The following is a 24,060-nucleotide window of genomic DNA, read 5'->3' as shown; positions in this document are numbered from 1 at the left end:
AGCTCTGAACTTGGCTATATGCAAATTAGTCTGACCCTGGCCCAGTGCATCATGGGAACAGGGCAGACCAAACTACCAAGCCAATTCTTATACTGGGAAGGAAACAAGCTACCGGGGACCGCTCGGTGATTTGCGCTATATAAATTCCTGTACATTTACATTTACATTTACAACAACCAATTGAGGACATCATTAAGACAGTCTGAAGAACATGCACAATGGAACTGGAAAAAGAGTTACTTACAGACATACGGGCGGGTTCATCATCGACGAACTCCTGGGTGGGATAATCCTCGCCTCCGTGTCCTTAATAGAATTGAAACTTACCGTTACGTAAGCTAGGCAAATTTCGATTCTATGTCAGGACCGGAGGCTTCGGATTATGCTAGTTCAAAGCTTACTCACCACCAAATGTGCTAGATCCACCAACGGTTTAAAGTAAAACCTTTTAAAAGTGGAGTCTGAGGACCAATCTGCTGCACGCATTAAATCCTCCAAGCGAGCTCCCACAGAAAACACCTTAGAAGCCATTGCTCCCCTGGCAGAGTGAGCTCCAAAACGTTTAGTATCAATGCCCGCCTCCTGCATGACCCAACGCACCCACCTTGCAATAGTGGGGGAAGAGACTGCTCTGTGTGGTTTTCGCAGGGCAATTAGTAATTGTCGTTCGCCCGGTGTGTGGATATCCAACGTCATGTCTTCGTAAGCCTTCAAACACTGCACGACGCACAACTTGGGGGAGTCCACAAAGGCTGGGTACGATATCGTTCGTGACGCAGACTTTGTACGACGTCCCACTTGAAAAGTGACTCCGTCAGGGGAAAACACTCGCGCCGACACGTCCAGGGCACGGACATCCGACACCCGTCGGCAAGAAACCAAACACAGGAGCATAGCTAATTTAGCTGACAACTCCTTCAGGGACAAATAAGCGTTAGCCTGCCAAGACAGGAACAGGTTCAAGACCACATTCACATCCCAAAGGACAGAATATCGGGGTTCCGGGGGTAGAGCGAGACGAACACCCCGTAAAAGGCGACAAACAAAAGGATGTTCCCCCACTGGGGCACCCTCCATTGCGGAACGCATTGCGTTAATTGTCCTATAGGCCTGGCCTTTAGACGCCAATTCGGCTAAAAAATTCAAGATTGGAACGAGTCCTGCGACCACGGGATCCAGGTCCCTTCGAAGACACCAACGCAGCCATTTAAGCCAAGTGGATTTGTAGCGCTTCGCCGTGCTATCAGCCCAGGCCTAGGAGAGCAGGCCCTCAGCCGATCCCGAAAGGCCCGGGAGCGACCAACGTTTCCGGAAAGCCTCCATGCAATGGGGCGGAGAGAGAGCCCTGCATGATGAGAGGATGAGGTTCTCGATCCGGGCTGAGCAAGAGGTGAGGAAACCGGGGGAGTAGGATTGGAAAATCCCAAGAAAGTTCCAGAAGAACTGGAAACCAGACTTGAGACCTCCAGAGCGGCGTAACCAACACCATCTCCACCTCCTGACGACGCACCTGGGCCACCGTTCGTATTATCATCGAGAATGGGGGGAACGCGTAAGGCCTCTCCTGGCTCCAGTCCTGGAGGAAAGCGTCCGTGGCCTCCGCATGCGGATCCGGCCTCCAACTGAAGAACCTTGGAAGTTGGTGGTCCAGACGGGATGCAAACAGATCCACCGAAAACGGACCCCAGCGGGCGTTCAGCCACTGGAAAACTGGGATGTCCAGCATCCACTGACTGGAATACTCTTTTGATGCTGGACTGTGCCTTGTCCAGCGAAGTGAACGTAGACACGAATTTGCCAAGCTCCTTAATGAAAGGCTCGCCAAAAAGGCCGTCCTGGGCGACCGCCCCCGCTTCCGAAGAAGCCAAGTCACCAAGTTTCGGGTCCAACTTGATAAGCAGGGATCTCCGACGTTTAGTGGATCGGGCGCAGTTGGCGTTCCCCAGAAGAATGATAACCCTCTGGGCCCAGTTGGATAAGACCCAGGAGAAATCACTGTGCCATTGGCCTTCGCCCCCTCCGCCATGTCCAGGATTTTTGTGGCGGGCCCTACTGCGTCCAACAACTTATCCTGGCATGACCGCCAGGAACGGTCGATCCCCTTACGGGGGTCCTTCATAAATTTGGCGAGGAACGTGGCCATTTTCGCTTCCAATTCGGGCGTCAGGGCCACCTTTCCCTCCAAAGTGGGTCTAGGACACTCCCCCCGCAGGCAACCCTTTGCGTCTTTCTCTAGAGGTTTGCGCAGGCGACCTGCCACGAACTTTGCCACCGTTTCTCCCCGCGTCCAGGCCGCGGACCGCGGATGCATAATCTCATCCGGGTTCAGCATGCCGGAACTGTCCCGGGGCAACTCTGTGGCCGAGCCCGAGGGGTGCCACGAGCGGACCGACTCTCCGCCATAGTCGGTATCCGGTGAATCCAACCCCGGAGACGGAGGCGCGGTCTCTGAAACCACCTAAGGTGCAGGGTCCGAAAGCGGTGCAGGGGGGCCAGCAGTCGCCTTGGCCAAGAAAGCGTCCCTGAGACGCTCAAAGGCGCCTCTGTCGACCCCCTGCCCCCCTTCCGGAGCCCCTTCCCTGCAGGGCCTCTTTGGCACGGGGGGGGCCCTCACCTGAGGGGCCTGGGAGGCCAGTAGGCGCTCCCAAATGGGCCTGCGCCAACTTGGCGCACTCCTCAACGATGCGCGCAGACAACCAGTCCTCCATGGGACCCACCACCTCGGTCACACAGCGATAAATAGAGCTGTCGACCGCTTGGTAAAACTCCTCATCTTGTAAATAGGAGTGGGGTTCCTCAAAATAATTATCTTGATCCATGTTGCCGCGCTAACCACTAAGCACCTGATGCAAACAGCACTGTGAACAAGACCCTCTCACCAGAGGGTGTCAGAGCAATATGGGTAGACTATACAGACTGCAATAACTTTTTCGGGCCAGCCAACCCTGGCAAGGTGAGCCACACGATAAAGCTCCCAAACGCGCCGACTCTCCACACAGGGATCGGGTCCAATCACCCCCAATGCGCGTTTCACCACACAAGCGCAAAATAACGTATTTTCGCCGAATCGGCGCTCCACGCGGTCTCCGCCGCTAATACAGACTCCGCGGGGCGTCGCAGAAATTCAGACAAGGGCCAAAAATACAGACCCGGTATACCGGGCGTTGAGGGTGGAGAGGGCAAAGCTCCGCAGTCGGCCGGCTCCTCCGCGCGTCTCCTCCGAGTGAAGGGACGCGCGCCGAGGAGCAGGCGAGACGCACGGGTGCCCCCTGGCGGGCGCCAGTAACACCGCACCGCCGAAGGGATAAACGCTGTGAAAGGAGCAAAAGCGCTCCCGCGGCTCGGGGCTCTGCAGAGAGAAAACAGTATTAACACTGCAACATAGCCCAAAACATCTCCTGCATAAAGCGCATAAACACAGCCCAATAAACAAGAAAGAAGTGCACTTAACTGACTGCTGCGTGAGCAGCGAAGAAAGAGGAGGAAGTTGAGGATGGACTGCCTAACATACTGGGAATGGAGATAGCTGAAGGACTAATGTTGAAGGCTCATGGGAGCTGTAGTTTTCCTGGATTGATGAACTTTGAAAGAATCGTTTTTGTTGATTTTTCTACAGTTGAAAATGGATTGGAGCTTTTCTAAGGCTGCTGTGTTTTTTCATTTATGTAATAAAGCGAAGGAAGAAAAGCATAATCCGAAGCCTCCGGTCCTGACATAGAATCCATTTGCTGCTAGGATAGGAAGTCCGGTGTTCCCGACCAAGGTATAAACCTAATCAAGTCCTTTTTCTTTTTTTTTTTGGTAACCATTTTTATTAAACAAAAGAAAAAAGTACAAGACAATGACAAATCAGTAGACAGGAACACATTAAAATGACAGTGTACAATACTGAGATGAAACCATAATCACCATAACTGTCCCAGAGATGAGCCAGGGTGCAAACCACTAGTCTGATTAAGAGCTAGGAGACATGAATACACCAATAGCATGTAAAGCAGGTGGGGTCGTACAATTGGGCAGTAACTACGGAAGTGAGGACGTGGGCTCCACATCATTCACTGGTTGATCTAGCAATAACCCTCTTTCACGTTGCAGTACTATGGAAGGGTATATACAGAGACCACCTCTGTATTTGTTCCATTTCCCCCATTTATGGTCCCACTTCTTGGAGCACCCTCTATGAATAGTCTTTTTTTTTTTATTGTTATAGATTCATTTTACTACATCTTTCCCATCGCTGTCCCTGTAACAAGGGAGATCCATATTCTTCAAGAGCCCTCTGCAGGCATGAGGTTGGAAGGCAAAGAGGAAACCACTGCCAAAATTCGACAGCAGAGCTGATGACGTCTCAGGGAGGTGGAGCAGGGCGATCAGATCGCCCGAGGAGAGACAGAACCATAGACAACGCAGTATACTGAGACCAGACCGGCTGAAGCCCGATGGCAGGAGGCTATAGGGTAGCTCCTCCGGAAGTTCCAATGCCTGACAGACTGGTTCTGGAAGTTTACTGGGACACGTCTGGTGGACTATTCTGGGTGCTCCAATTATACAAGCCCCAGACGAGGGGTCGCCAGAACCCTAAAAAGAGCGGCTGGCATGGGGTCCTACCCCAGCTACATTATACTTCGGTGATTGGTACATTTTGTATTACTGTTTACAATGGAAAGGTTTGATTTTAGGGCGACAGATGCTCCCAGTTTTGAAGTGTTGGGTGGGGGGCAGTTGGTGGACAAGCAGGTTAGTTCAACTTATCACAGCACACCTTATGTGTGATGCATCTCCAGAGGTCCTGACATAACAGATGACCTCTGGGAGAGGAAAAAGGAATAGGAGGAGATTAGGCTGGGAGAAAGCTCTGCGACCAAACCAAGCTTGTGAAGTGGAATGTCTGTATATAATTTTTTTATTTTTAATAATGAAACACCATAAGCAAGTTACATAATTGAACAGAAATGCATGAGAATGTGAATAATAAAGCTGATGTATGAAGGAAAAGAAGCAGCAGTGTTGGGGCAGGTGGGACAGAGCTTGAGAAAAACTTGAGCACTCGTGCCCAAACACCAAGAAAAATTAGTTCCTAGAATGAGAGCAGTCGAAGAACACATGCACTTGGTCCATGCTCTGGAGGAGGGCTAATCACAATAAGAGGCATGGTCATACAAGTTTAATATGGTTTTGCTATTCAATAATGGCAAATATTTTACTAGATTAAAAATTGCCATATCATCTGATCAAGTGACACCCGAATCTAATTTTCTCACTGCTTTCATCACTACAAAAGAAGTATCCCGGTTTGCCGTCCGCATCAAGCGTCTTTCAGCTCATGATGAATAGATTGACATGTCTCTAAAGAAAGTCAGTTTCTTCCATGACAATATTCTTCTGTTTTTCTCAATGAAGGAGGATCATTAAGGCCAGATTTCAAGATTTTGTAATTAATCTCCTCATTAGGCATTTCAAAGGAAGTGGAATTATGCACTAAACAGCCAGTAGCATGACGTTTAAGACCATGCATCTTTTTGAGGCGCCAAAGCCCACTATTTGAAGGTTTTGAATACTTGGTCATAATTTTGCACACTGCTACACTGTCAAGCCAGAATTAAAAACAAAAAAGTCTTGCTGTTTATATCCTTTTATGTCACCACCGACTGCATTTCGAGTAGCTGTCAGTGGAATGTTTAATTCTTCCCGTAATTCCAGTCACCACATGATGGAATTTTTTCCCCTGCAAGGTTCCAGAAACGCGAGCTAGTGCGCAAGATGTGGGATCTCCTAGTGCAATTTTCTAACGCAGGCGGTCAGAGAACTGCTTCTTGAGTAGATTTGCTGATGCTTGAGTAGATTTTCTACTTGAGCAGCAGGAAAATCAGCTTGAATGGTCGCATGCTCTTGTGCACTGCATGGTGCAGTTCGTGCGGTTTTTTCAGCGCTGCTCATTCTACCGGCAGTAAATTGCAGAGCAATGTGCATATTTTCAGCTTGTTGGAGCAACTCTGTTGAATCTAGCAGAGTTTTTATGCTAAACCACGGATTCCGCCCATCACTAATTTCTAGTGAAGCAAATTCTAAAATTCTTACTAACACGAATCCAAGTTGTTCATCTTATGTGAAGTTTATGAAAAGGAGACTGAGATTAGGAGTGCTCTTATGTATAATGTAATTTAACTGCATTATTCTTTCAAACTGTGAGATTTTTTGTGTAACATCACATGCCATTGAGATAGTTTCAGAGCTGAAGCCAGATTTCCAAACCATAAAAGGAACTGATAATATCCTGCAAGCAGGTTGAGAAATGCAAGCTATGAATGAATTGGAATGCTTGGCCCTTCCTGTGGATACTCTTATTTAGGCTTTGTGGTTCTTGATAAGAGGCACCCAATTGTTCTTAGCAACAAGGGACTATTGTCTAACTGTGGCAAGATCATTTGACCCGAGGCATGGCACCAGAGTGAGCCAGTGTTGACAACGAAGTCATATAATGCAATTGACTTGCAGCCTTGTTGGTGATGAATAATTGTCACGTGTTCCTTTCTATGGTAAATTTCAGAGCAGAAGCTGGTGAGAAAAATAATAGTTCCCCCTCAAAATAGCCAGGTGAATTCCAAGGACTACTGTGCATCAGCCTGCCCTCGTTATCCATGAAGAATGTTAAAACCATAGCACATCGAAAGAATCCACTAATGTTTCCATTCTCCGACAGTACGTTACATGCCACACATCATACAGAATCCGAACTAGAATAATAATTAGCATTTTATGTAGCTTCTAATATAATGCTACTATAGTTTTGAAGCATTCTAAATAATAGATGTTACTCTTACCAAGTTTGTTACTCATTGAAATGTCCACTGGTCTCCTTAGACTCTGCAGGCTCCAAAGATTCTTTCATCCTTCCTCTTATTGGGTCTCTGTCCTTACCAGTTTTGTTTTCTTGGGCCACCTTTTCTGATGAGCATAGTTACTTCTGTATCGGTTTTTGTCTGGTGGTATCTTTTTATCCGGTGGAAAAAGAAAACTGATAAACTCTGACTCTGCAAAGTGTGCTAAATGGTTTTTCAAAATGTAATTTGTAAGTTTAAACATGATATAAATGGTCTTTGAAAAGTTTGAGACATTTGGCCAACACAATTATGAACTCTTCTCTGGAACAACGTTCCAATCTACCCTTCTAACATCAGGTCCAGCTAACTTTTATTGTATGCAACACTATCTTATAGTATTGTAAGTTCTTTTTGCATATAATTTTTTTTTATTATCCTACTTCTGAGTTTTTGTGGAATCACTGGTGGCATCTATAAATGTAAGAGGTGTTGCTCTAAGGAGAAGTATTATATTTGTATTGGGTTACAACTTTAATGCGGTATTGTCACTGTTTATATTTTTTAACAAATGCACTTGTTTGATATATTTTAACAGTTTGATTAATTTTCACAAATTGATCCCATCAATTTTACTGCTTCCTAACAGGATGACCTGGGACTTCAAGATCTCACCTATGAGCTTTGTTATAATGCAGCCTGCACAATGATTGGACAAGGAAGGCTTGACGATGCAATGAAAAAACTGCAGCAGGCAGAAGGTTTGGCACCTTATTAAACTGACATTTTGCTCTGCATGGTGGGATAAGTCAACGTGTTTTCATGTAAAACATTTGTTTAGGAGGAAAGTTATGAAGTTTGATATTCCAAATATATATTTTCTCATGTAAGAAAGCTACTGCTTAATAACACCAGGTTATTTATTTTTATTTCTTTATTTCTGTTTTCAGAGTTCTGCCGCCAGTCCCTGTCAGAAGATGCAGTAAGTTATATCAATGCAGCCATGGGTTGTATGAATGCCTTTTTGTGTTTTGTTATGTGTGTATTAAAGGGGCAATTTAAATGCAGAGCTAAAACAAAATCCTCAAATTTTCTGAGCGCATAGCTTTTGTAAAGTTGCTGTTGTTTATTTTTCACTAGCCTTCAATTTAATCATTCTGTCTCCCATGGTATGTGCTGTTAGGAACCTGTGTTCCCCCTTCCTTTTTGGCCTAAATCTTTTCTTTTTAACATTTCTCATATACTCAGGTAAAATTGTCAACAAAGGTGTTTTTTTTTAAAGACTTTTTTAATTATGCAGTTCTCCTGAAGATCCATGTTTCACCCACGCATGTATATATGGTTAAAATCATGGCAGTAGTTGGTGATTAAAAGTCTTCAAATTGTTTTGAGTTTCCTCCACAATCTGTACATCCTTAAAAGCTAAACTTGCTTTAAATGTTCCCCCCAGAATTATTTCCATTAAAGAGCCTCTTGGTCTCCAACTTGGACTAGGCCTCCCATTTTAATATTAGTTCAAGCTAACATAGAGGTTGTGTTTCATTGCAAGACTTCTGCAGTACAACTTAATTGTGCAACTTGAAAGACCTTAGAGGAGATATGGTCCTAATCAGTGTAGTTCCACTTTTCTGAATTTACAAAATGTAGATGCAGACCCATTTGTCCTCTCACATATAATAGAAATAGGATTTTTAGTCCACAAAACTCCTGTGAGTTTTTGGTGTAATGGCAGAAATGCTTAAAAATGATGGCCTTATCTAAACAGTGTTGGTCACACTTCTGGCCTAGACGTTGTTCCTTTCATTTTTTTAGTGAACAGTTGTGTTGCTCTGATCAACATTAGATTTACCCCATTTTACTCTAAGTAAGAAAGGAAGTTTTATTATAATTGCTCCATCCCCAAGCTGATTTCCACTTTGGTGTGCATTATGAAAAAAAGAACAGCTTACAAAGTGCGTATTGGAAGAATGGGTGTTGGTAGCAATGGGATGAAGAGCTAGGTGGATGAAGGTGGGTATTGGTGTTATTTGGCCGAAGAGTACAGGGCTCCCAATAGCAGCCATTTACAATCTGGTTGGTCAAGGAGGCATGGCACCCTTAGAGACTTCATCCTGGAATAGATGGGAATGGTGTGTGCATTTTCTCTCCACCGTCTGCGGCCAGGAATAACATCTCTTCTGTTGGTTGGAATGATTCTTCTTCACGGTCTTCCATTTCTAAAATTAAAGGCCTAGTTACTTTGCAATTATTGTCCAGGTATTTGAACTGGTATCCTTCAAGGATTGAAGTAACACTTGCGTTCACATGGAATCTAGCACTCTAAAAAGATTTGCCCCTATGTTTCATTGTTGAATATTGTGACGTGATTTTGAGGCATCTTTTGATATTGAGACCTTTTAAGTTATTGGAAGGAGGCTCATCTGTCACAGTTTCACCTTTGTCATCAAGTTCATTGTCACCACCTACAGAGCACTGATCGATAATCCAATTTTATAGCATTTGTGAACAAGATGAATTATGCATTCTACTCTTTGCTTTATATTTTACAGCAGCCATGTAACACACCGAAAACATAGTGAGGCAATAAAAAAATATGAATCATAGAGTTCCAACAACCTCGTATGTCAAAATAGAATGCCCCATATCCAATAAGCTGTGACATTAGTGTATAAACTGTATGAACCATGTTAAGTAATCCTCTTCTGCTGTGAGGAAAACTGTTCTGGGATAATGAAACTCATAATATCGTTCCTGCTTTTGATCTGAAACTAAAAAAGAAAGCTTAAAATCTGCACAATAAGTGGGTGGGCAATTTACCACACATTTCTGAGAACAACATTAGATAATACCAGCAGCAAGGCTAACCTCATCATAAGTTTTCCAGAATACACATCACCGGTGGGATAATCTTCTCCGTGTCCTTAATAGAATTGAAAATTATTGCTCACGAATGATAGAAAGTTTTCGATTCTATGTCAAACCGGAGGCTTCAGACTATGCAAGTTTAAAGCATATCAACCCCATTAGAAAAAGGATTATTTACTGGTTATGATAACATTCTTTAAACATCGAATCAGACGACCAGTCGGCCATGGGGATAATTTCTTCCAACCGAGCTCCAACTGCAAACAACTTTGATGCCATGGCTCCTCTTGCTAAGTGAGCACCAAAGATAGAAGTGAGGAAATTCTGTGCGCTTATTAACCGCACCAGCTTAGGAACAGTGTGTACGGGGTCGGCTAATATCCCGGAATCAGACTGGGCAAATTTGCTGCTCGATCACTTTAAGTCTCCTGATTATCCAAGCCCTATTGGAAACACCACCGTAATTGAGACCAGCCAAGGGCATGGTCCTTCGTGGAGTATAACACATGAAAAGGTCTCGAATCTATTGTCAAAAGCAAGATCTGACGGGGCGCCAGGCCCAAACGGCCTGCCACAAACTTTGTTTAAATCAGATATTACCCTCTGGTCAGGAACATTGGCCAATCTCTTCAATTACGCATTAAGAACAGCCACAATCCCAGAGTCATGGCGGGGAGCCATAATACACCCAGTTTATAAATCTGGATCTCATGCACACCCGAGCAATTATAGACTCATTGCCCTCCTGGACATTGAAGCAAAACATTATGCAGGTCTTCTATTAGAGGACCTAAGGTTATGGGTAAAGGACAATAAGCTTTTGCCAATGAACCAGACCAGGTTTGTGGCACTCTCAGGAACCCGTACCAACTTGCTAGCAATAACAACTGTAGTCGACAGGGCAGTTGCAACCTCAAGATTAGTTCATTGCTGCTTTGTCGACTTCAAAGCAGCATTCGATAGAGTCCCCAGGGAGGTCCTATGGGCCAAACTAAAGATGTGGGGGATTCCAGAGAAACTACTAGAGGGAATAATTCAGCTCCACACTAGGACGTGGGTGCGGGGGAAGCTGGGGACCGGCACACATCTCTCACGTAAAATAATGACAACTAGAGGAGTGAAGCAGGGATGTGTGCTGGCCCCTCTCCTTTTTAACTTATTTGTAGCAGATCTGTCAGCGGTCCTAGACGACACTAATAGTCACTCTCCGAAGGTGGGTGGCATGACTCTAAGCAATCGTTTATATGCCGACGACCTGGCTCTCTTTAGTTTAACCAGGGTAGGGTTACAAGGACTCCTCGATAAACTGTTTGATTATACGATCAGCAACCAACTCGAGGTTAACCTAAAGAAAACGCAAGTAGTTACATTCGGCAAGAAACGACACACAGGGGGCGGCTGGTCATTCAATAATGTTAGTTTGGAAATTGGCCAATCCTATAAATACCTAGGCGTCCACCTGGACTCAAAATGTAGCTACAAAAAACAGCGTAGAGAGATCGGAGTTAAAGCAGTGACCCTAATGGTGTCACTAGGCAAACTTGCAAAAGCTCTTTCCGGTCCAACCTTAGCTCCCCTTTTGGAGGTAATGAGAGCAAAGGTTGGCCCCACTTTATCCTACGGTGTTGAGATTTTCAGTGGTAAAATGAACACAACCCTGAACCAACAGACCACTAAAGTTTACAAAGGGGTGCTCCGGTTGCCAAAGACCGCCTCTGCAGCGCAGATCAGGTTGGAGATGGGGCTAATAAACTACGAGGCCTCAGCCACTGGGGCATACCTTAACCTGTGTCACAAGTTAAGACAAGCTGAGCCAGGTACTTTAGAATCCCTAGTCTGGCAAGAAATCAGCCAGATAAATCCGGGGGGTTTGTACGGATGACTTTGTACAAATGCCATTAACCAAATGTCAGCAAGCGATTTGTGGGCCCTAAACCCAGGCCAGATCGCATTTAAAAAAGCTATAAAAAAATGTGTGAGGAGAATGATTTCTTGTCTCACTGACAAAGCACTTTTTCTGAAACGTAGCCATGCCTGGGTCACAATAAATTCCTACAGACACCCGGTCCCAGCCTGCTATCTGGCCAGCACATATCCATTATACCTGAAACGCGGCTTTATTGCCATCAGACTGGGTGACTGGCGTTTCTTGCAGGACTTACCATCATGGCGACGTACATCGGAAGATCTCTCTTGTAGAGGGTGTGGGGAAACAGCGGAAACCATGTTGCATGTAAGTTGCCTTTGCCCAGCCCTTAACACAGAACGCAGGTCCGGATTAAAATTAGAATGGAATAGGCTGGGGGTTCGGTCCTGCAGGCAAGCCATCATGGCAGCTCTGAACCTGGAAAACACAGTGCTAAACATAAAATTTATAAAATTTATCCAGCGAGCATATCACATCTTCAACTTAAGGAGACCATGCTAAAGTGCTCAATCTTTCTTTTCTCACCGAAAACAGTATTAACTGGCATTATTCTCAGCAACGTTAGACATAATTTGGTTATATCCAATGCAATCTGGCGCCTTGTTTCAATTTTTGTGATTTTAATATACACTGAGATAAAATCCCTGTTTTTATAATGTTTGTTAATGGATCGTGCCTTTATATCTACACTTGTGTTGTTATTCCTAGAAGTTTTTATTCTAATATTCGGTCAGGCTGTGAATCTGTAAATTCTTTTAAAGATATGTTTTATATCTAAATAAAGATTATTATTATTATTATTAGAAGTGTCTTTTCCTGCTTTAGAAAGGAGCCATCTCACCCAGCACTCTGAAATGGGGCAAGACACTGGGGATTTAGGTTGTAACAAAGAAATTAAAAGTGGACCAGAAGGAGAGCTTCTTCAAGGGGCAGTAACTCTCTCATGCTCCTTCAAGCACTGAACCACACAGAGTTTCCTGTCCATTGGAAGATCAGGAATTACAAACTGTCTAGTTGCCGATTTGGTTCACTTGGAAACCAAGTAGGAAACCCCTTCAGGGGTTAAGGACCTACCTGCGAGATCCAGTGCTCGAACATCAGAGACCCGTTTGCAGGAGACTAGGAACTACTAGAGTGTCCATTTCACCGATAGTTATTTCCTGGACCTCAGAGCATTATTGGTCCAAGACTCAAGAAATCTAAGGACAATGGAAACATTCCAAAGAGGGGAATACTTTAGTTGAGGAGGAGCAGAAAAACGTATTCCTCTGAGAAGTTTGGATACAAGCGAGTGTTCTCCTTCTGGTTTATTGAGAACCAGCAGGTGGCCCACAGAAATTGCCTCACTGTCAGAATGGGTGGTATGATAAGAAAGGTTGTTCAACACTAGCGAGGCCAGAAAATTGTTGATGTGAATCACATCTGTTGCCACCAGAGAGGGTCCAGGGGGAGAGTGGGAACCAAGGGAGTACTGGAGGGCATTTGCAAGACAGTTCCAGCAAAGTCAGAAACCAACTCTGAGTTCTTCAAAGGGGCCAGATCAGGATCACCTCAGCAGTCTGACATTGATCTGAAGGCTCACTCTCAACAGCATAGAAAAGGAGGGAAAAGTATAGTTCAGTCCAAGTTTGCAAGAATGCATCTGTTGAAAGGCTAGCGGTCAGGTCTCCCACTGTAAAAGGATGGTAATTGGAATGTTAGGCGAGATACAAACGGGTCCATCTGGCATGGACCCCATCTCTGTATGTGTGGGAGGGCAGGTCTGATATACAGTATATATATATAGTGGAGAAGTGTGGCTCACTGGTTAGAGGAGGCATACCCTGAAGCAGAGGTCAGACCCGGGACCAGGGTTCAATTCCCGACGCGGCAGGGTCTTGAGCCAAATTGTCCACAGACTCAATAATTCTCGCTTCGGTGCCCACTCTAATCACAGGTTCACACTCTGCAACTCTGGGCATTAGCTTGCTTAATCTCCACAACGGCCCACCCGCGGCGGGTTGCCTGGCTTTCACCTTGGGGATGCCCAGTACGGGTTATCTCGCAGGGAAAAAAAGCCAGGACGGGTTCCCAAGGCAAGCGCCGAGATGCCCTAGGGTAAGTAGAGCGCTATATAAGAACACACACACATACATACATACATACATACATACATACAGACGCGGAGGCTGACTATATTGTCGAACAGCGCTTTTATTATCAGAGATCAAAGTCTTAGGTTTCACAATTGGTTCTGATGTTCCTCCCGCAGCAACTGTCTCTTCTCTTTTGGAAGGGTTGGCCGTGGTACTCAGCGTTGTTTCTCCCTCTTCAGCCTGATGATCTATTTCCTGGGGCGATGGGGGCTCCGTGGCGTTGGTTTACCCGGAGGGTACCGAGAGGAAAGGAGAAAAGGTGCTGTCAGTTCGTCTGTTCAATATTAGCCCTTTTTCCTACACCCGGAGGTAGTGCTCAACAGATGGAAAGGGGATAGGTTGTGTTTAGGTTCTGGGCGTGAAGGTTGGTGAGAGGGAAGGGGTTGGATAAGCCAGGGGAGATAAGGTAGTAGGGACAGCTGTAGACCAAAAGTACAATTCCCAAGAGAAAAACCTATGTGCCGCTTTTACTCTCTGTTTCGTGAAAACATGTGGATGTGCAATTCTTCCCCTTTAATCACTTCCACCCTCCTCCCACGATATACGCTCCTTCACCCACCACCCGTAACAGAGAGCAATCCCACAATGTCCCCAGGACCAGTTTCACTCACCGGCCCCGCCGTAACTCTCCTGAGTCACGGCACGCTCTCCAGCCTCCTCCGGGGGACACCACCACTCCTCCGTCCAGCGGTCTTCGGCCTCCCCCGCCTCTTCCTCACGCTCAGGAACGCTGTCTTGACTCTCGGCGTTCAGCTCCGGCACCCGGCTCTGAGATTCGGCGTCTTCCGCGTGGTCCGTCCCAGGGTCCGCCTCCACGACTTTCTGCCACCCCTCTTCCTGGTTGGTGTCCGTTTTTACTGGTCCTTCCTCCATAGCTCCTCCTCTTGACGTTGATCCTCGCTGTGGAAAGAGAGGAGAGACATGGATCGCCGTCCGTGGTTCCTGTGGGACGTGGCTAATAGGACAGCGTCCTGCTCGTGCAGGGAAGTCTGGGTCTCGTAGTCCAGCCCTAGAGTGAGCTCCGCCGGGTCCCTTCTCACAGTATGATCTTGGAGAACAGTTTTGGATCCAACTTTCACTCGCTGGCATCACTGTGGTACCGCAAGTTTCAATTGGCACTGAATTCTGAGAGCCCTGGAGAGGCATAGCTATGACCAATATCTGATTTTGTAGGCAATAATGCCCAAAGTCTTTTAGCAGTACCGCAAGAGCGTGCAAATGTTTCCCATATCCCCCCAATCGTTTGAAGTATTGGACTGCAGACATGCTGTCCATTTTCAGGAGGATACAGCAATGTGCGTGATGTGGTGAAAAGGAGCAGATCGCTAAAGAACCGGCCAGCCACTTTAGACAATTGATGTGTAACAAGAGCTCCGCTTTGGGCCAATATCCCCCTTTTGAGCTGTCGCTGCAGAGAGAACCCCAATGGCAGGTGTCAGACTCCACCACCATGTTTAGAATGAGACCAGGAATGGCCTTCCTATTCTAGGCATCAATGTTGTCGAGCCACCACTGCAGCTCTTAATGTACCTCCTGAGTGAGAGCAATCTGGCCTCTGGCCTGAATAGGGCTGGCCCTTGCACAGATGACCAATCTTCAGGCCTTAAAGGGCACAATAATGGAGGTGCCCCGGAAAGATGGGATGAATGGATGCCTCCAAGGGATCCACAAGTCGCGTTAACCAATGAAGAGTGATCGTTGGTCAGGAGAGAGATTTGCGAATCTCCTTTTCTATTGTTCTGATCTTCTGGGGTGGAAGAGTGAGGATGGCCGAGACTGAATCCATGGAGAGTCACAGAAAATTCATTTATTGTGCAGGAAGCAGGTCTGACTTGTCGTTTTTGATGCAAAATCTAGAGAGACCTACAGAGCTATTGTGAGATTTAATTGTTTTGTGAGCAAACTGGGATCGTGAGACATCAGGAGGAAGTTGTTTTTTAGTAAACAATCAACCAGATTCCTCCCTCCCTCAAGAATGCTACCACCGGCTTGAGCAGTTTGGTAAAACATCAAGGGGCTGACGAGAGCCCAAAGGGCATTGCCAAAAACTCATAGGTAGTCTCCTGCAATTAACACTGCAAACAATTATGGTGAGGAGAGAAATTTAGGAATGATAGATAGGCATCCTTCAGGTCCAAGTGGACCATGTAGTCTGCCTCTCTCAGCAAATCTCGTAGAAAATGAATCACTTCCATTTTGAAATGACGGTAAAGGATCCAAGAGTTGAACTCTTGAGGTTGACTAGACCAAGGTCTTTTTTTGTGTACTATGAAGATGTTGCTGCGAAATTGTGCAGGATGAAGTTGGCATGAGGTATGACTTGTTTTTGCAAGAGAGAAGACAACTTGATTTATGAAGTGACTCTTGTGGGATTGAAAGTAGATTTGGGAAAGATTGATCTTCTGAACTGGAATATCATAGAACTACATTAGAAAACCTTGAATGGTCTGAAGAACCCACACATTGTGGGTCATGGAGATCCAGTTTTGTAGAAATAGGCAAATCCAGCCACCTAGTTCTACATGGGAAGAATGGTTAAGACTCATATTGGTAAGAGATGTTGGAAGCTGATACACTGGCGTTCCCATGGTGAAATCCTTTTTGGAAACCTCGTGCGCAGGTAGGATACAAGGGGGTTCCTCTCTGCCAGTCATTTCAACTCGAGAGTGCTTCGTCTGCTCTGGCCTCGAGAGCAGGAGCCTGGATACTGCAAACCGCTGGTGAATCAGCCCCAACTTCAACCAACCCAAGAAAAATGATGAGACTGGAAAACCTTTTTAAACAAATGAATGAAAGGAGTTTATAAAGTGCAAACAGCTGCTCCACAAGGAGTGTTCCAGTGCTGGTTACAGGTAAGTGAAGAAGTACTATAGGAAAGTGCCCCTTTTTGACATGGTCACCCCCACTTTTTGCCTGGTATTCGATACAATTTTTACTGAAGTGCACTGATTCCTGCAAACCAGGTGCCCAGTGCCATTGCTGTTTACCTGAAACAAGGTAACTGTTCAAATGTTCCCCAATTGCCAAGACCTTTAGCAAGTCCCGAGTATATGGTACCTCTGGTACCTAGGGCATGGGTCCTGACAAGGCCCCTAAAGGCCTGCAGCATGTATTGTGCCACCCTCAGGGACCCCTCACCAAACTCATGCAGGCTGCCATTGCTGGATACATGAAATGGTGCAAGCAAATGTGAAAACACGACATGGCACCACTCTCTGTGCCATGCCCACACAGACACTGCATAAAATATGTGTACGTCACCCCCTGCAACAGACCTTACAGCCCTAAGGCAAGATGCATTATATTACATGTGAGGACATATCTGCATGAGCAGTTATGCCCCTGTGCGGTCTAGTTCAATTGCTAGATAGTACAACTGAATAGGGAAGCCATCTTAATGACATGTACTGGGCAATTGTCATTACAAGTTCCCCATCTAAATGATTGCTTCACTGAAACCTATGGTGTTTGGCCTCAAATACCTTGTCTTAATAAATCCATACTGATGCCAGTAGTGGATTTATTAAAACTTGGACCCAGGGGGCACCTTAGAGGTACCCCCGAAAAGCTACCAGCCTCTTAGTGTGCTGGCTGATAGTCATCGTCCACACTTCCACCACAGACATGTTTCTGACACCCTGCAGGTGAAAGCCTGCGCTCTCTGAGGCCAGAAGCAATGCCTGCCCAAAGGAATGTGTTCACACTTAATCCAGCAGGATGGCTAGTCAATCTGCATACTAAGGCCATGGACTTCAATGCCCCTGCTGCCTTTGAAATGCGATTCCCAGCTTTCCCCATACCTGGGAGATGCCACCCCCTGCCCTGAGGCCCATTTGGTACTGGATCATGTGGGAAATTAGCTATGCTAGGAGGCTTGGTGCACTACCAGGCCAGTCACACCCCTAAGGTGTGCTGCCTGATGTGCCCACGAAAGGGGGATTCCACCATCTTGATTTTGGTGCAATTATGAACTCTGGGACCTGTTTAGGCCCACTCCCCACAGGAAGTGGTCATATAGGGGTTTAGTTACACCTAGGGTAAGTAGCCCATTGGTAATTACACTTCACTCCTCTGAATGCCCCTAAATTCAGTATTTAGGTGGACCCCTGATACTAGGAACTTAAATTTGTCTGACTGAAGAAAGAAGAGGACAAAGAGGAGCTGAATTAGTGACTGTGGGCTACTGGTGGACGTAGTTGCCAGACCCTGCCTGCCTAGCTGCTCCTGTCCCAACAATTGCAACAACCCGACTTGTCCTGCAGCTGTGCATCTTCAAAAAGCCTTGGTTGGCCTCCAGCACTTTGCCAAGTCGTCAGCATCTCACTTGAAGTGGAGGAGCCACTTGCCTGCAGGCACCAACCATAACGTTCGATTCACCGTTCTCTGTTCACCGGGACCACCGACACAGCAGCTGCCCAGGAGGAGGTTACAGTGCTCCCGGAGGTCAGATGCATCTCCCCACCTTGTGTGAAGATGCCAGAACCAACTGGAGCACCCCTTGCAACAGTATCCAGGGTACCGGACCCCTTCAAGCATCCAAAGCTTCTTTGAGTCCAATCCGGACTCCAACACTGAAACGACTGGCCATGTGACGAGGAACGTCCGCATTGCAGAGGCCAGCACCATGAGTGGCCCACCAGACCAAAATCCCCTGCACCCGAGTTTCCAGATCTGGGTTCATGACAACCCGCTGTGCTCCCCATGCTCACAGTACCCTCGCAAACAGAGCCTCCTGTTGGGAGCTCCCGGCATTGTCCCCAAGTCCCCCTCTGCAGCCTGTTTCTAGATGACCCCCCTCTTTGCCTACAGTGTAGCGTGCAAGGCTACCAAGTCTTCGTAGTTCGGGCGTAACCGACAGGGATGCTGCCTGTGGGGGCAACCGTCCGGGATCCTGCTAGGGAAGGCAGTGAGCAGCATACTCCTCAGAATTGGATATAAAGCAAAGCAGAGCAATACAAACTGAAAACAAACAAACAAAACCGTGTCCTAGCCCCCCAACTCCCATCCTGTAGAAGCATCTGTTATCTATCCCCAACTGATACAAAGAACTAACTATTAAACTATGAGGGGTTGATTTACCCTGGGAGGGTGGCAAAGAGGTCACCCACCCTCCACCTCCCCAGAACTGAATTTAATAATACCATCTCAGGCTAAAGTGGGCTGGTGTATCCGATATGCAGCGATGGGAAACATCCAGAGTTCAAGCATGCAGGTGGATCAGGCTGTGGCTGAGGTACAGGGTCAGCTTCCCCCAACTGGTGTCCTTTTTTCCCTTGGAAGTCCATGGTGATAGCTGCCTCTGGAAGTCTGGTATGCTGCCATTGCGGGCTCTTCCTCTGATGCTTGCCACTGGTCTTCTGAGGACCCTGATCAGGCACATGGCCAGGATTAGTAGAGTGTCTGGGAGGAGGGTGAGTTGGTGACAAATGGATGCTGTTCAGTAAGCCATGTCCAGGCTTCCTTTGGAGAGTCAAAGTAGAGCGTCTTGCAGTGATAAAATAAACATAATTTGGTGGAGTAGATGAGCATATAGGGGAAAAGCATAGCCACATTTTAACTGTTAACTGATCTTCAGACTTGAGTTGTGTTTGAACCATGTGGGTATAATCCAGGAAATTAGCATGCATCTTGATTGGAGCATCGAGTCCTTATTTAAGCCAGGCGCCATTTAGGAGTGCTTTGGAATCTTTATAGTTTAAGAAACTTGCTATCAGGGGCCTGGGAGGGGGTTTCCGGGCAAGGGAGTAGTGGACCAGTTCACTGACAAAACAAGGGGAAAGGCTCATTGACTCTAGCCAGGACCGGATCCATTGCTCAAGGAAAGTTTCTGGAGATTTGCCCTCTGCCCCCTCGGGATGCCAATGAAGCAGAGGTTGTTACGCCAGGCCCTATTTTCAGCATCCTCCACACGGTCTTGAAGGGCCTTCGCGTCTCGAGAGAGGCGAGTCTTCTCTGAGGAGAGATGTTTGACAGTGTCCTCTAATGTTGAGATTTTCCCTTCTACTTCTGTGACCCTTTCCACCGTTTAGCAGAGGTCTTGGCGGAGCAGGGTAACATCCTCTCCCACCTCCCCTATTTTTGTCTCCAGTGCTGTAGTGGAGTCAAGGATGGCTTGTAAGATGACTGTATTAGGATTTAAAAAAAGGAAACTAGTAGTTAGGCCTTAAAAATTGTTTAGAATGTTTTCTACTTTCTAAAAAGCTCCCTACTACAGTAACCTGTGAACCTCAGGATAGAGTTGAGGAATTCAACCTGATCCCTTGCCTGCATCTTAGTTTGAAGCAGCTAAAGGACTTCTGTAAGGCTTGCAAAATTACAAAATTACAACTGAGTCTAGACCAACCAAAGGACATATCCAGCATTGCTTGCTGAGTTTGATAGACCCCAGGCAAATTAAGAGCATGTTGACAACGTTGATGCCCATGTCAGTGAAGACGAGTTTTCTAACAGTACTCCAGCCCCAACAACCAGGCCAGGTTCTCCAAGCAAGCATCCTGGGACCGGTTTCGGGTTATCGCCCCCTGATCAGCCAGGCTAGCTTGAATCCGGTGGCATAGCGAGCTCAGAACCCACTTTTGACAAGGTTCAGCATTCTGTCCATCATCTTTTTGAGTTTCTATGGTTCCCCCCGCCCTTAGTGGAAAGGGTGTGCCCAGACGTGGGTCTTGTGCTCGCTGTGCAACCGGATTCAAGCTAGCCTTGCATAGAGGGGCGATACTGTGAAACTGGTCCCACAATGCTTAATTTCCAGATAAGCGAAGACCTGGCCTGGCAGTTTGGGCTGGACTTTTCTCATGGGGAGCACTGTCCGGGCTGATTTGCATATGGATGGGTCCAAGCTGGGGTGGCGTGGTGAATAAATAAACAATGAATTTAACCCAGATATGTGACTGGGGGTGCATGTTTGACAATATTCAGCATTGCGTCCATTATCTTTTAGTGTTGCTATAGTCTCGCTAAGTGGTAGGGGTATGACCAGACTTGGGTCCCATGTTCACTATGCAACTGGATTCAAACTAGCCTGGCTGATTAGGGATGATACCCCAGAACTGGTCAGAGGATGCTTGTTTTCTGGTCCAGGGAGTATCTTGCCTGGCAGTTCGGGCTGGATTGGTCCCATGGGGAGAAGAGTCAAGACTGATTTGCATATGGCTGGGTCCAAACTGGGATGGCATGGTGACCCAAAAAATAATGGATTTAACCAAGGTCTGGGACTGGGGAGTGAATGTTTGACAGTGTTCAGCATTCCGGCCATCATATTTACTTGTTTTATACCACGGAGTGTCACTATCAGTTCTGAGGTGCCTCCTAAGAATACAGAATACTGCTGCAAAACTACTACATGTAAATTTATGATACCGCATTTCCCTGGTCTTTAAGGCCCATCATTGGCTCCCTGATGCTAGTACAGCTGCTTTCAAAATATTCCACATTTGCTCACGCAGATAAAACAAGCATTTACAATGCAGTGGTCTCGGCATCATTAAAGGTAGAGCTATTGGCATTGCTCGTGACATTTCTTTTTTTTTTAAAATCATAAATGGCACTGTCATTTACATTGCCAATAGATTAATCGTTAAATAAATGGCATTGTCATTTACAATGCCAATAGCTACACCCCTACACAGAGCCACCCTCACACAGAGCCACCCACACATAGCCACCTACAAAAAAAACTATCCACACAGAGCCACACACACACACACACGCTCACACACACAGAACGGTGGCATGATGCGCTTTAGATGAATATGTTTAAAAGTAAAGTGCAGCATAGTGCGATTGCTACAATAGTTAATTGTGGATGCGTTAACAATTGATGCGTGCATTGATGGTTGGAGGTGTGTGCCTGTAGAAATTGTGCACTGATGGCTGGTGGTGTGTGTGCTTGGTAGAAGCGTGCAGTGCCGGCTTGAGGTGTGTGTGCCTGGTGGAAGCGTGCACTGACGGCTGGTAGTGTGTGTGCCTGTCAAGCGTACAGAGATGGTTGGTAATGTGTGTGCTTGGTGAAAGGGTGCACTGACAGCTGGTGGCGAGTGTGCCTAGTGAAAGAGTGCACTGACGGCTGGTGTTGTGTGTGACTTGTGAAAGTGTGCACTGACAGCTGGTGGTGTGTGTGTGTGTGTGTGTGCGCGTGGTGGAAGCCTACACCGATACATGGTCGTGTTTGTGTTTGGTGAAAGCGTACATCGATGGCTGGTGGTGTTTGTGCCTGGTAAAAGCGTGCACTGATGGCTGGTGGTGTGTGGTTGTGTGTGTGGTTGTGTGTGTGGTTGTGTGTGTAGTGGTGAGTGTGTGGTTGTGTGTGTAGTGGTGAGTGTGTGGTGGTGAGTCTGTGGGGGCGAGTGTGTGGTGGTGGGTGGTGATGAGTGTGTAATGGTGAGAGGCTGGTGTGTTTGTGGTGTGTGTGAGTGTGGTATGTGTGTGTGGTGCATGTGTGTGTGGTGTGTGGTTTTATGTGTGTGGTCCTATGTATGTGTGTGGTGGACTTAGTTTGAGTGTTTGTCTCCTGCACACTCAAACAGTGCCCCTACACACATACACTGCTCACCCTGCACATTCACATTGTTCACCCGGCTTAGTCACACACTGTTCATCCTGCACACTCACACATTGTGCACCCTGCACACTTACACACTGTTCACCCTGCATACTCACTCACTTAATGTTAAACTTACATTTTGTTCAAGGGTGTGTGGTTGTTTTGTGTGACCTGGGTGTGTGTTGTGCGTTGGACTAGGGTGGCATTATGACTTTTGCTCGATGTAAAGTTCTATGTTCTAAATTTGAGATTGCTTGTTGAACCCAGGCATTTGGAGTTCCACCTGGAGAGTAGCTGCAGGTGCACCTATGGCTGCAACAAACTTACTTACATTGAACCAACATGTGTAGAGCTTTTTTTATACATGGATTACCTATAACGGTTTAAAGGAACCAATCTGCGAGTACGCTCTCCCTCTAAAAATGTAATTAGAAGGCATGTTGACAAACTACCTCTTTTCGGCAAGAAAGAAACCAAAACCTCGATAGGACTGTAACACTGACTAAGCCATGCCAGCTAATATGTCACCTTCACCTGTGGCATAGTGTGAGTTCCTGGCCTGTAAGATGGCCTGCCTCTCTAGTGGACTTCGAGTAACCCAGGCATTGAAAGCATATGATGATGGGTGCTTTGGGCTTCCAAATCTTCCACACATTTCAAACATGAACAGGGTGATAGTCTGTGCTGCTCATCCTTTCTTTGTGAAATCCTGCTGAGATCTGAGTTCCAGATTAATGACACGCTGCCTCGCGTTCCTGAGCCCGTTCTGTCTGTGAAGAACAGATTTAGCAACGTCCACGTACGTCCACAGTGAGAAGTGCACGGACATTCCTCTCTGAAGTTAGCTGTTCATGGCAGTGTTACGTTGCTAAACCTCGAGAAGAAATGCACTCGGCCGCCAGCCAGTAGCAGTCTCCACTTGTTACTGCAGTGTGTCCTGCAGAACACCTTACCATACAGGACTGGGCTCTGTACTTTCCATCCAAGGACTACCCTCGCCTCAATCAAGCAGCATGCCCCTTCTCAGAGAGATGCAAGGAGCCACCTTCACTTTGTCAACACTATTCCTCAGAAATAGGCATGAGAAAAAGAAGGTCGGTTTCGCCAGCCTTACTGTATTTGCTCGTTTCCAGCCCCAGTTCCCAGGGCAGCTCTGTTCGCTAATTGGTTCCCGAGGGTTTGTAGGAGAGGGCGGCTTTGAAGAGAAGGGTAGAAATAACACACTAGGTGTAGTAACTGGCAGCGTTTGCCGAAATAGATCTTGTTTTAAAAACGTCTCAGTTCCCAGCTGACATTATCAACACTGTGGCATAACTTCGGGTTGGTTAAATAACAATTTAGATGTACTGCTCCGGCCCGGCCCTCTTGGGACAAAGGAAGGTACTGCAAGGTGTCTGCAGTGTGTCCTGCAGAACACCTTACCATACAGGACTGGTCTCTGTACTTTCCATCCAAGGACTGCCCTCGCCTCAATCAAGCAGCATGCCCCTTCTCAGATAGATGCAAGGAGCCACCTTCACTTTGTCAACACTACTCCTCAGAAATAGGCATGAGAAAAAGGTCGGTTTCGCCAGCCTTACTGTATTTGCTCGTTTCCAGCCTCAGTTCCCAGGGCAGCTCTGTTCGCTAATTGGTTCCCGAGGGTTTGTAGGAGAGGGCGGCTTTGAAGAGAAGGGTAGAAATAACACACTAGGTGTAGTAACTGGCAGAGTTTGCCGAAATAGATCTTGTTTTAAAAACGTCTCAGTTCCCAGCTGACATTATCAACACTGT

General features: G+C 46.6%; 1 protein-coding gene across 2 annotated transcripts in view; it reads left to right on the top strand.

Annotated features, from left to right (window-relative positions):
- The window catches only part of SRP72 (signal recognition particle 72), a 356,617-nt gene that overhangs the window by 99,299 nt on the left and 233,258 nt on the right, over positions 1-24,060 (top strand). For both annotated transcript variants that reach the window (XM_086961696.1, XM_086961698.1), the window contains exons 5-6: positions 7,468-7,579; positions 7,769-7,800. In XM_086961696.1, the coding sequence (XP_086817822.1) occupies positions 7,468-7,579; positions 7,769-7,800 (144 nt within the window). The remainder of the gene's footprint in view (positions 1-7,467; positions 7,580-7,768; positions 7,801-24,060) is intronic.

This window comes from Lissotriton vulgaris, chromosome 3_1, assembly GCF_964263255.1.
Source record: "Lissotriton vulgaris chromosome 3_1, aLisVul1.2, whole genome shotgun sequence".
Lineage (NCBI taxonomy): Eukaryota > Metazoa > Chordata > Amphibia > Caudata > Salamandridae > Lissotriton > Lissotriton vulgaris.
Note: the sequence above shows the minus strand (reverse complement) of the source record. Positions and strands in the feature narration are given on the sequence as shown.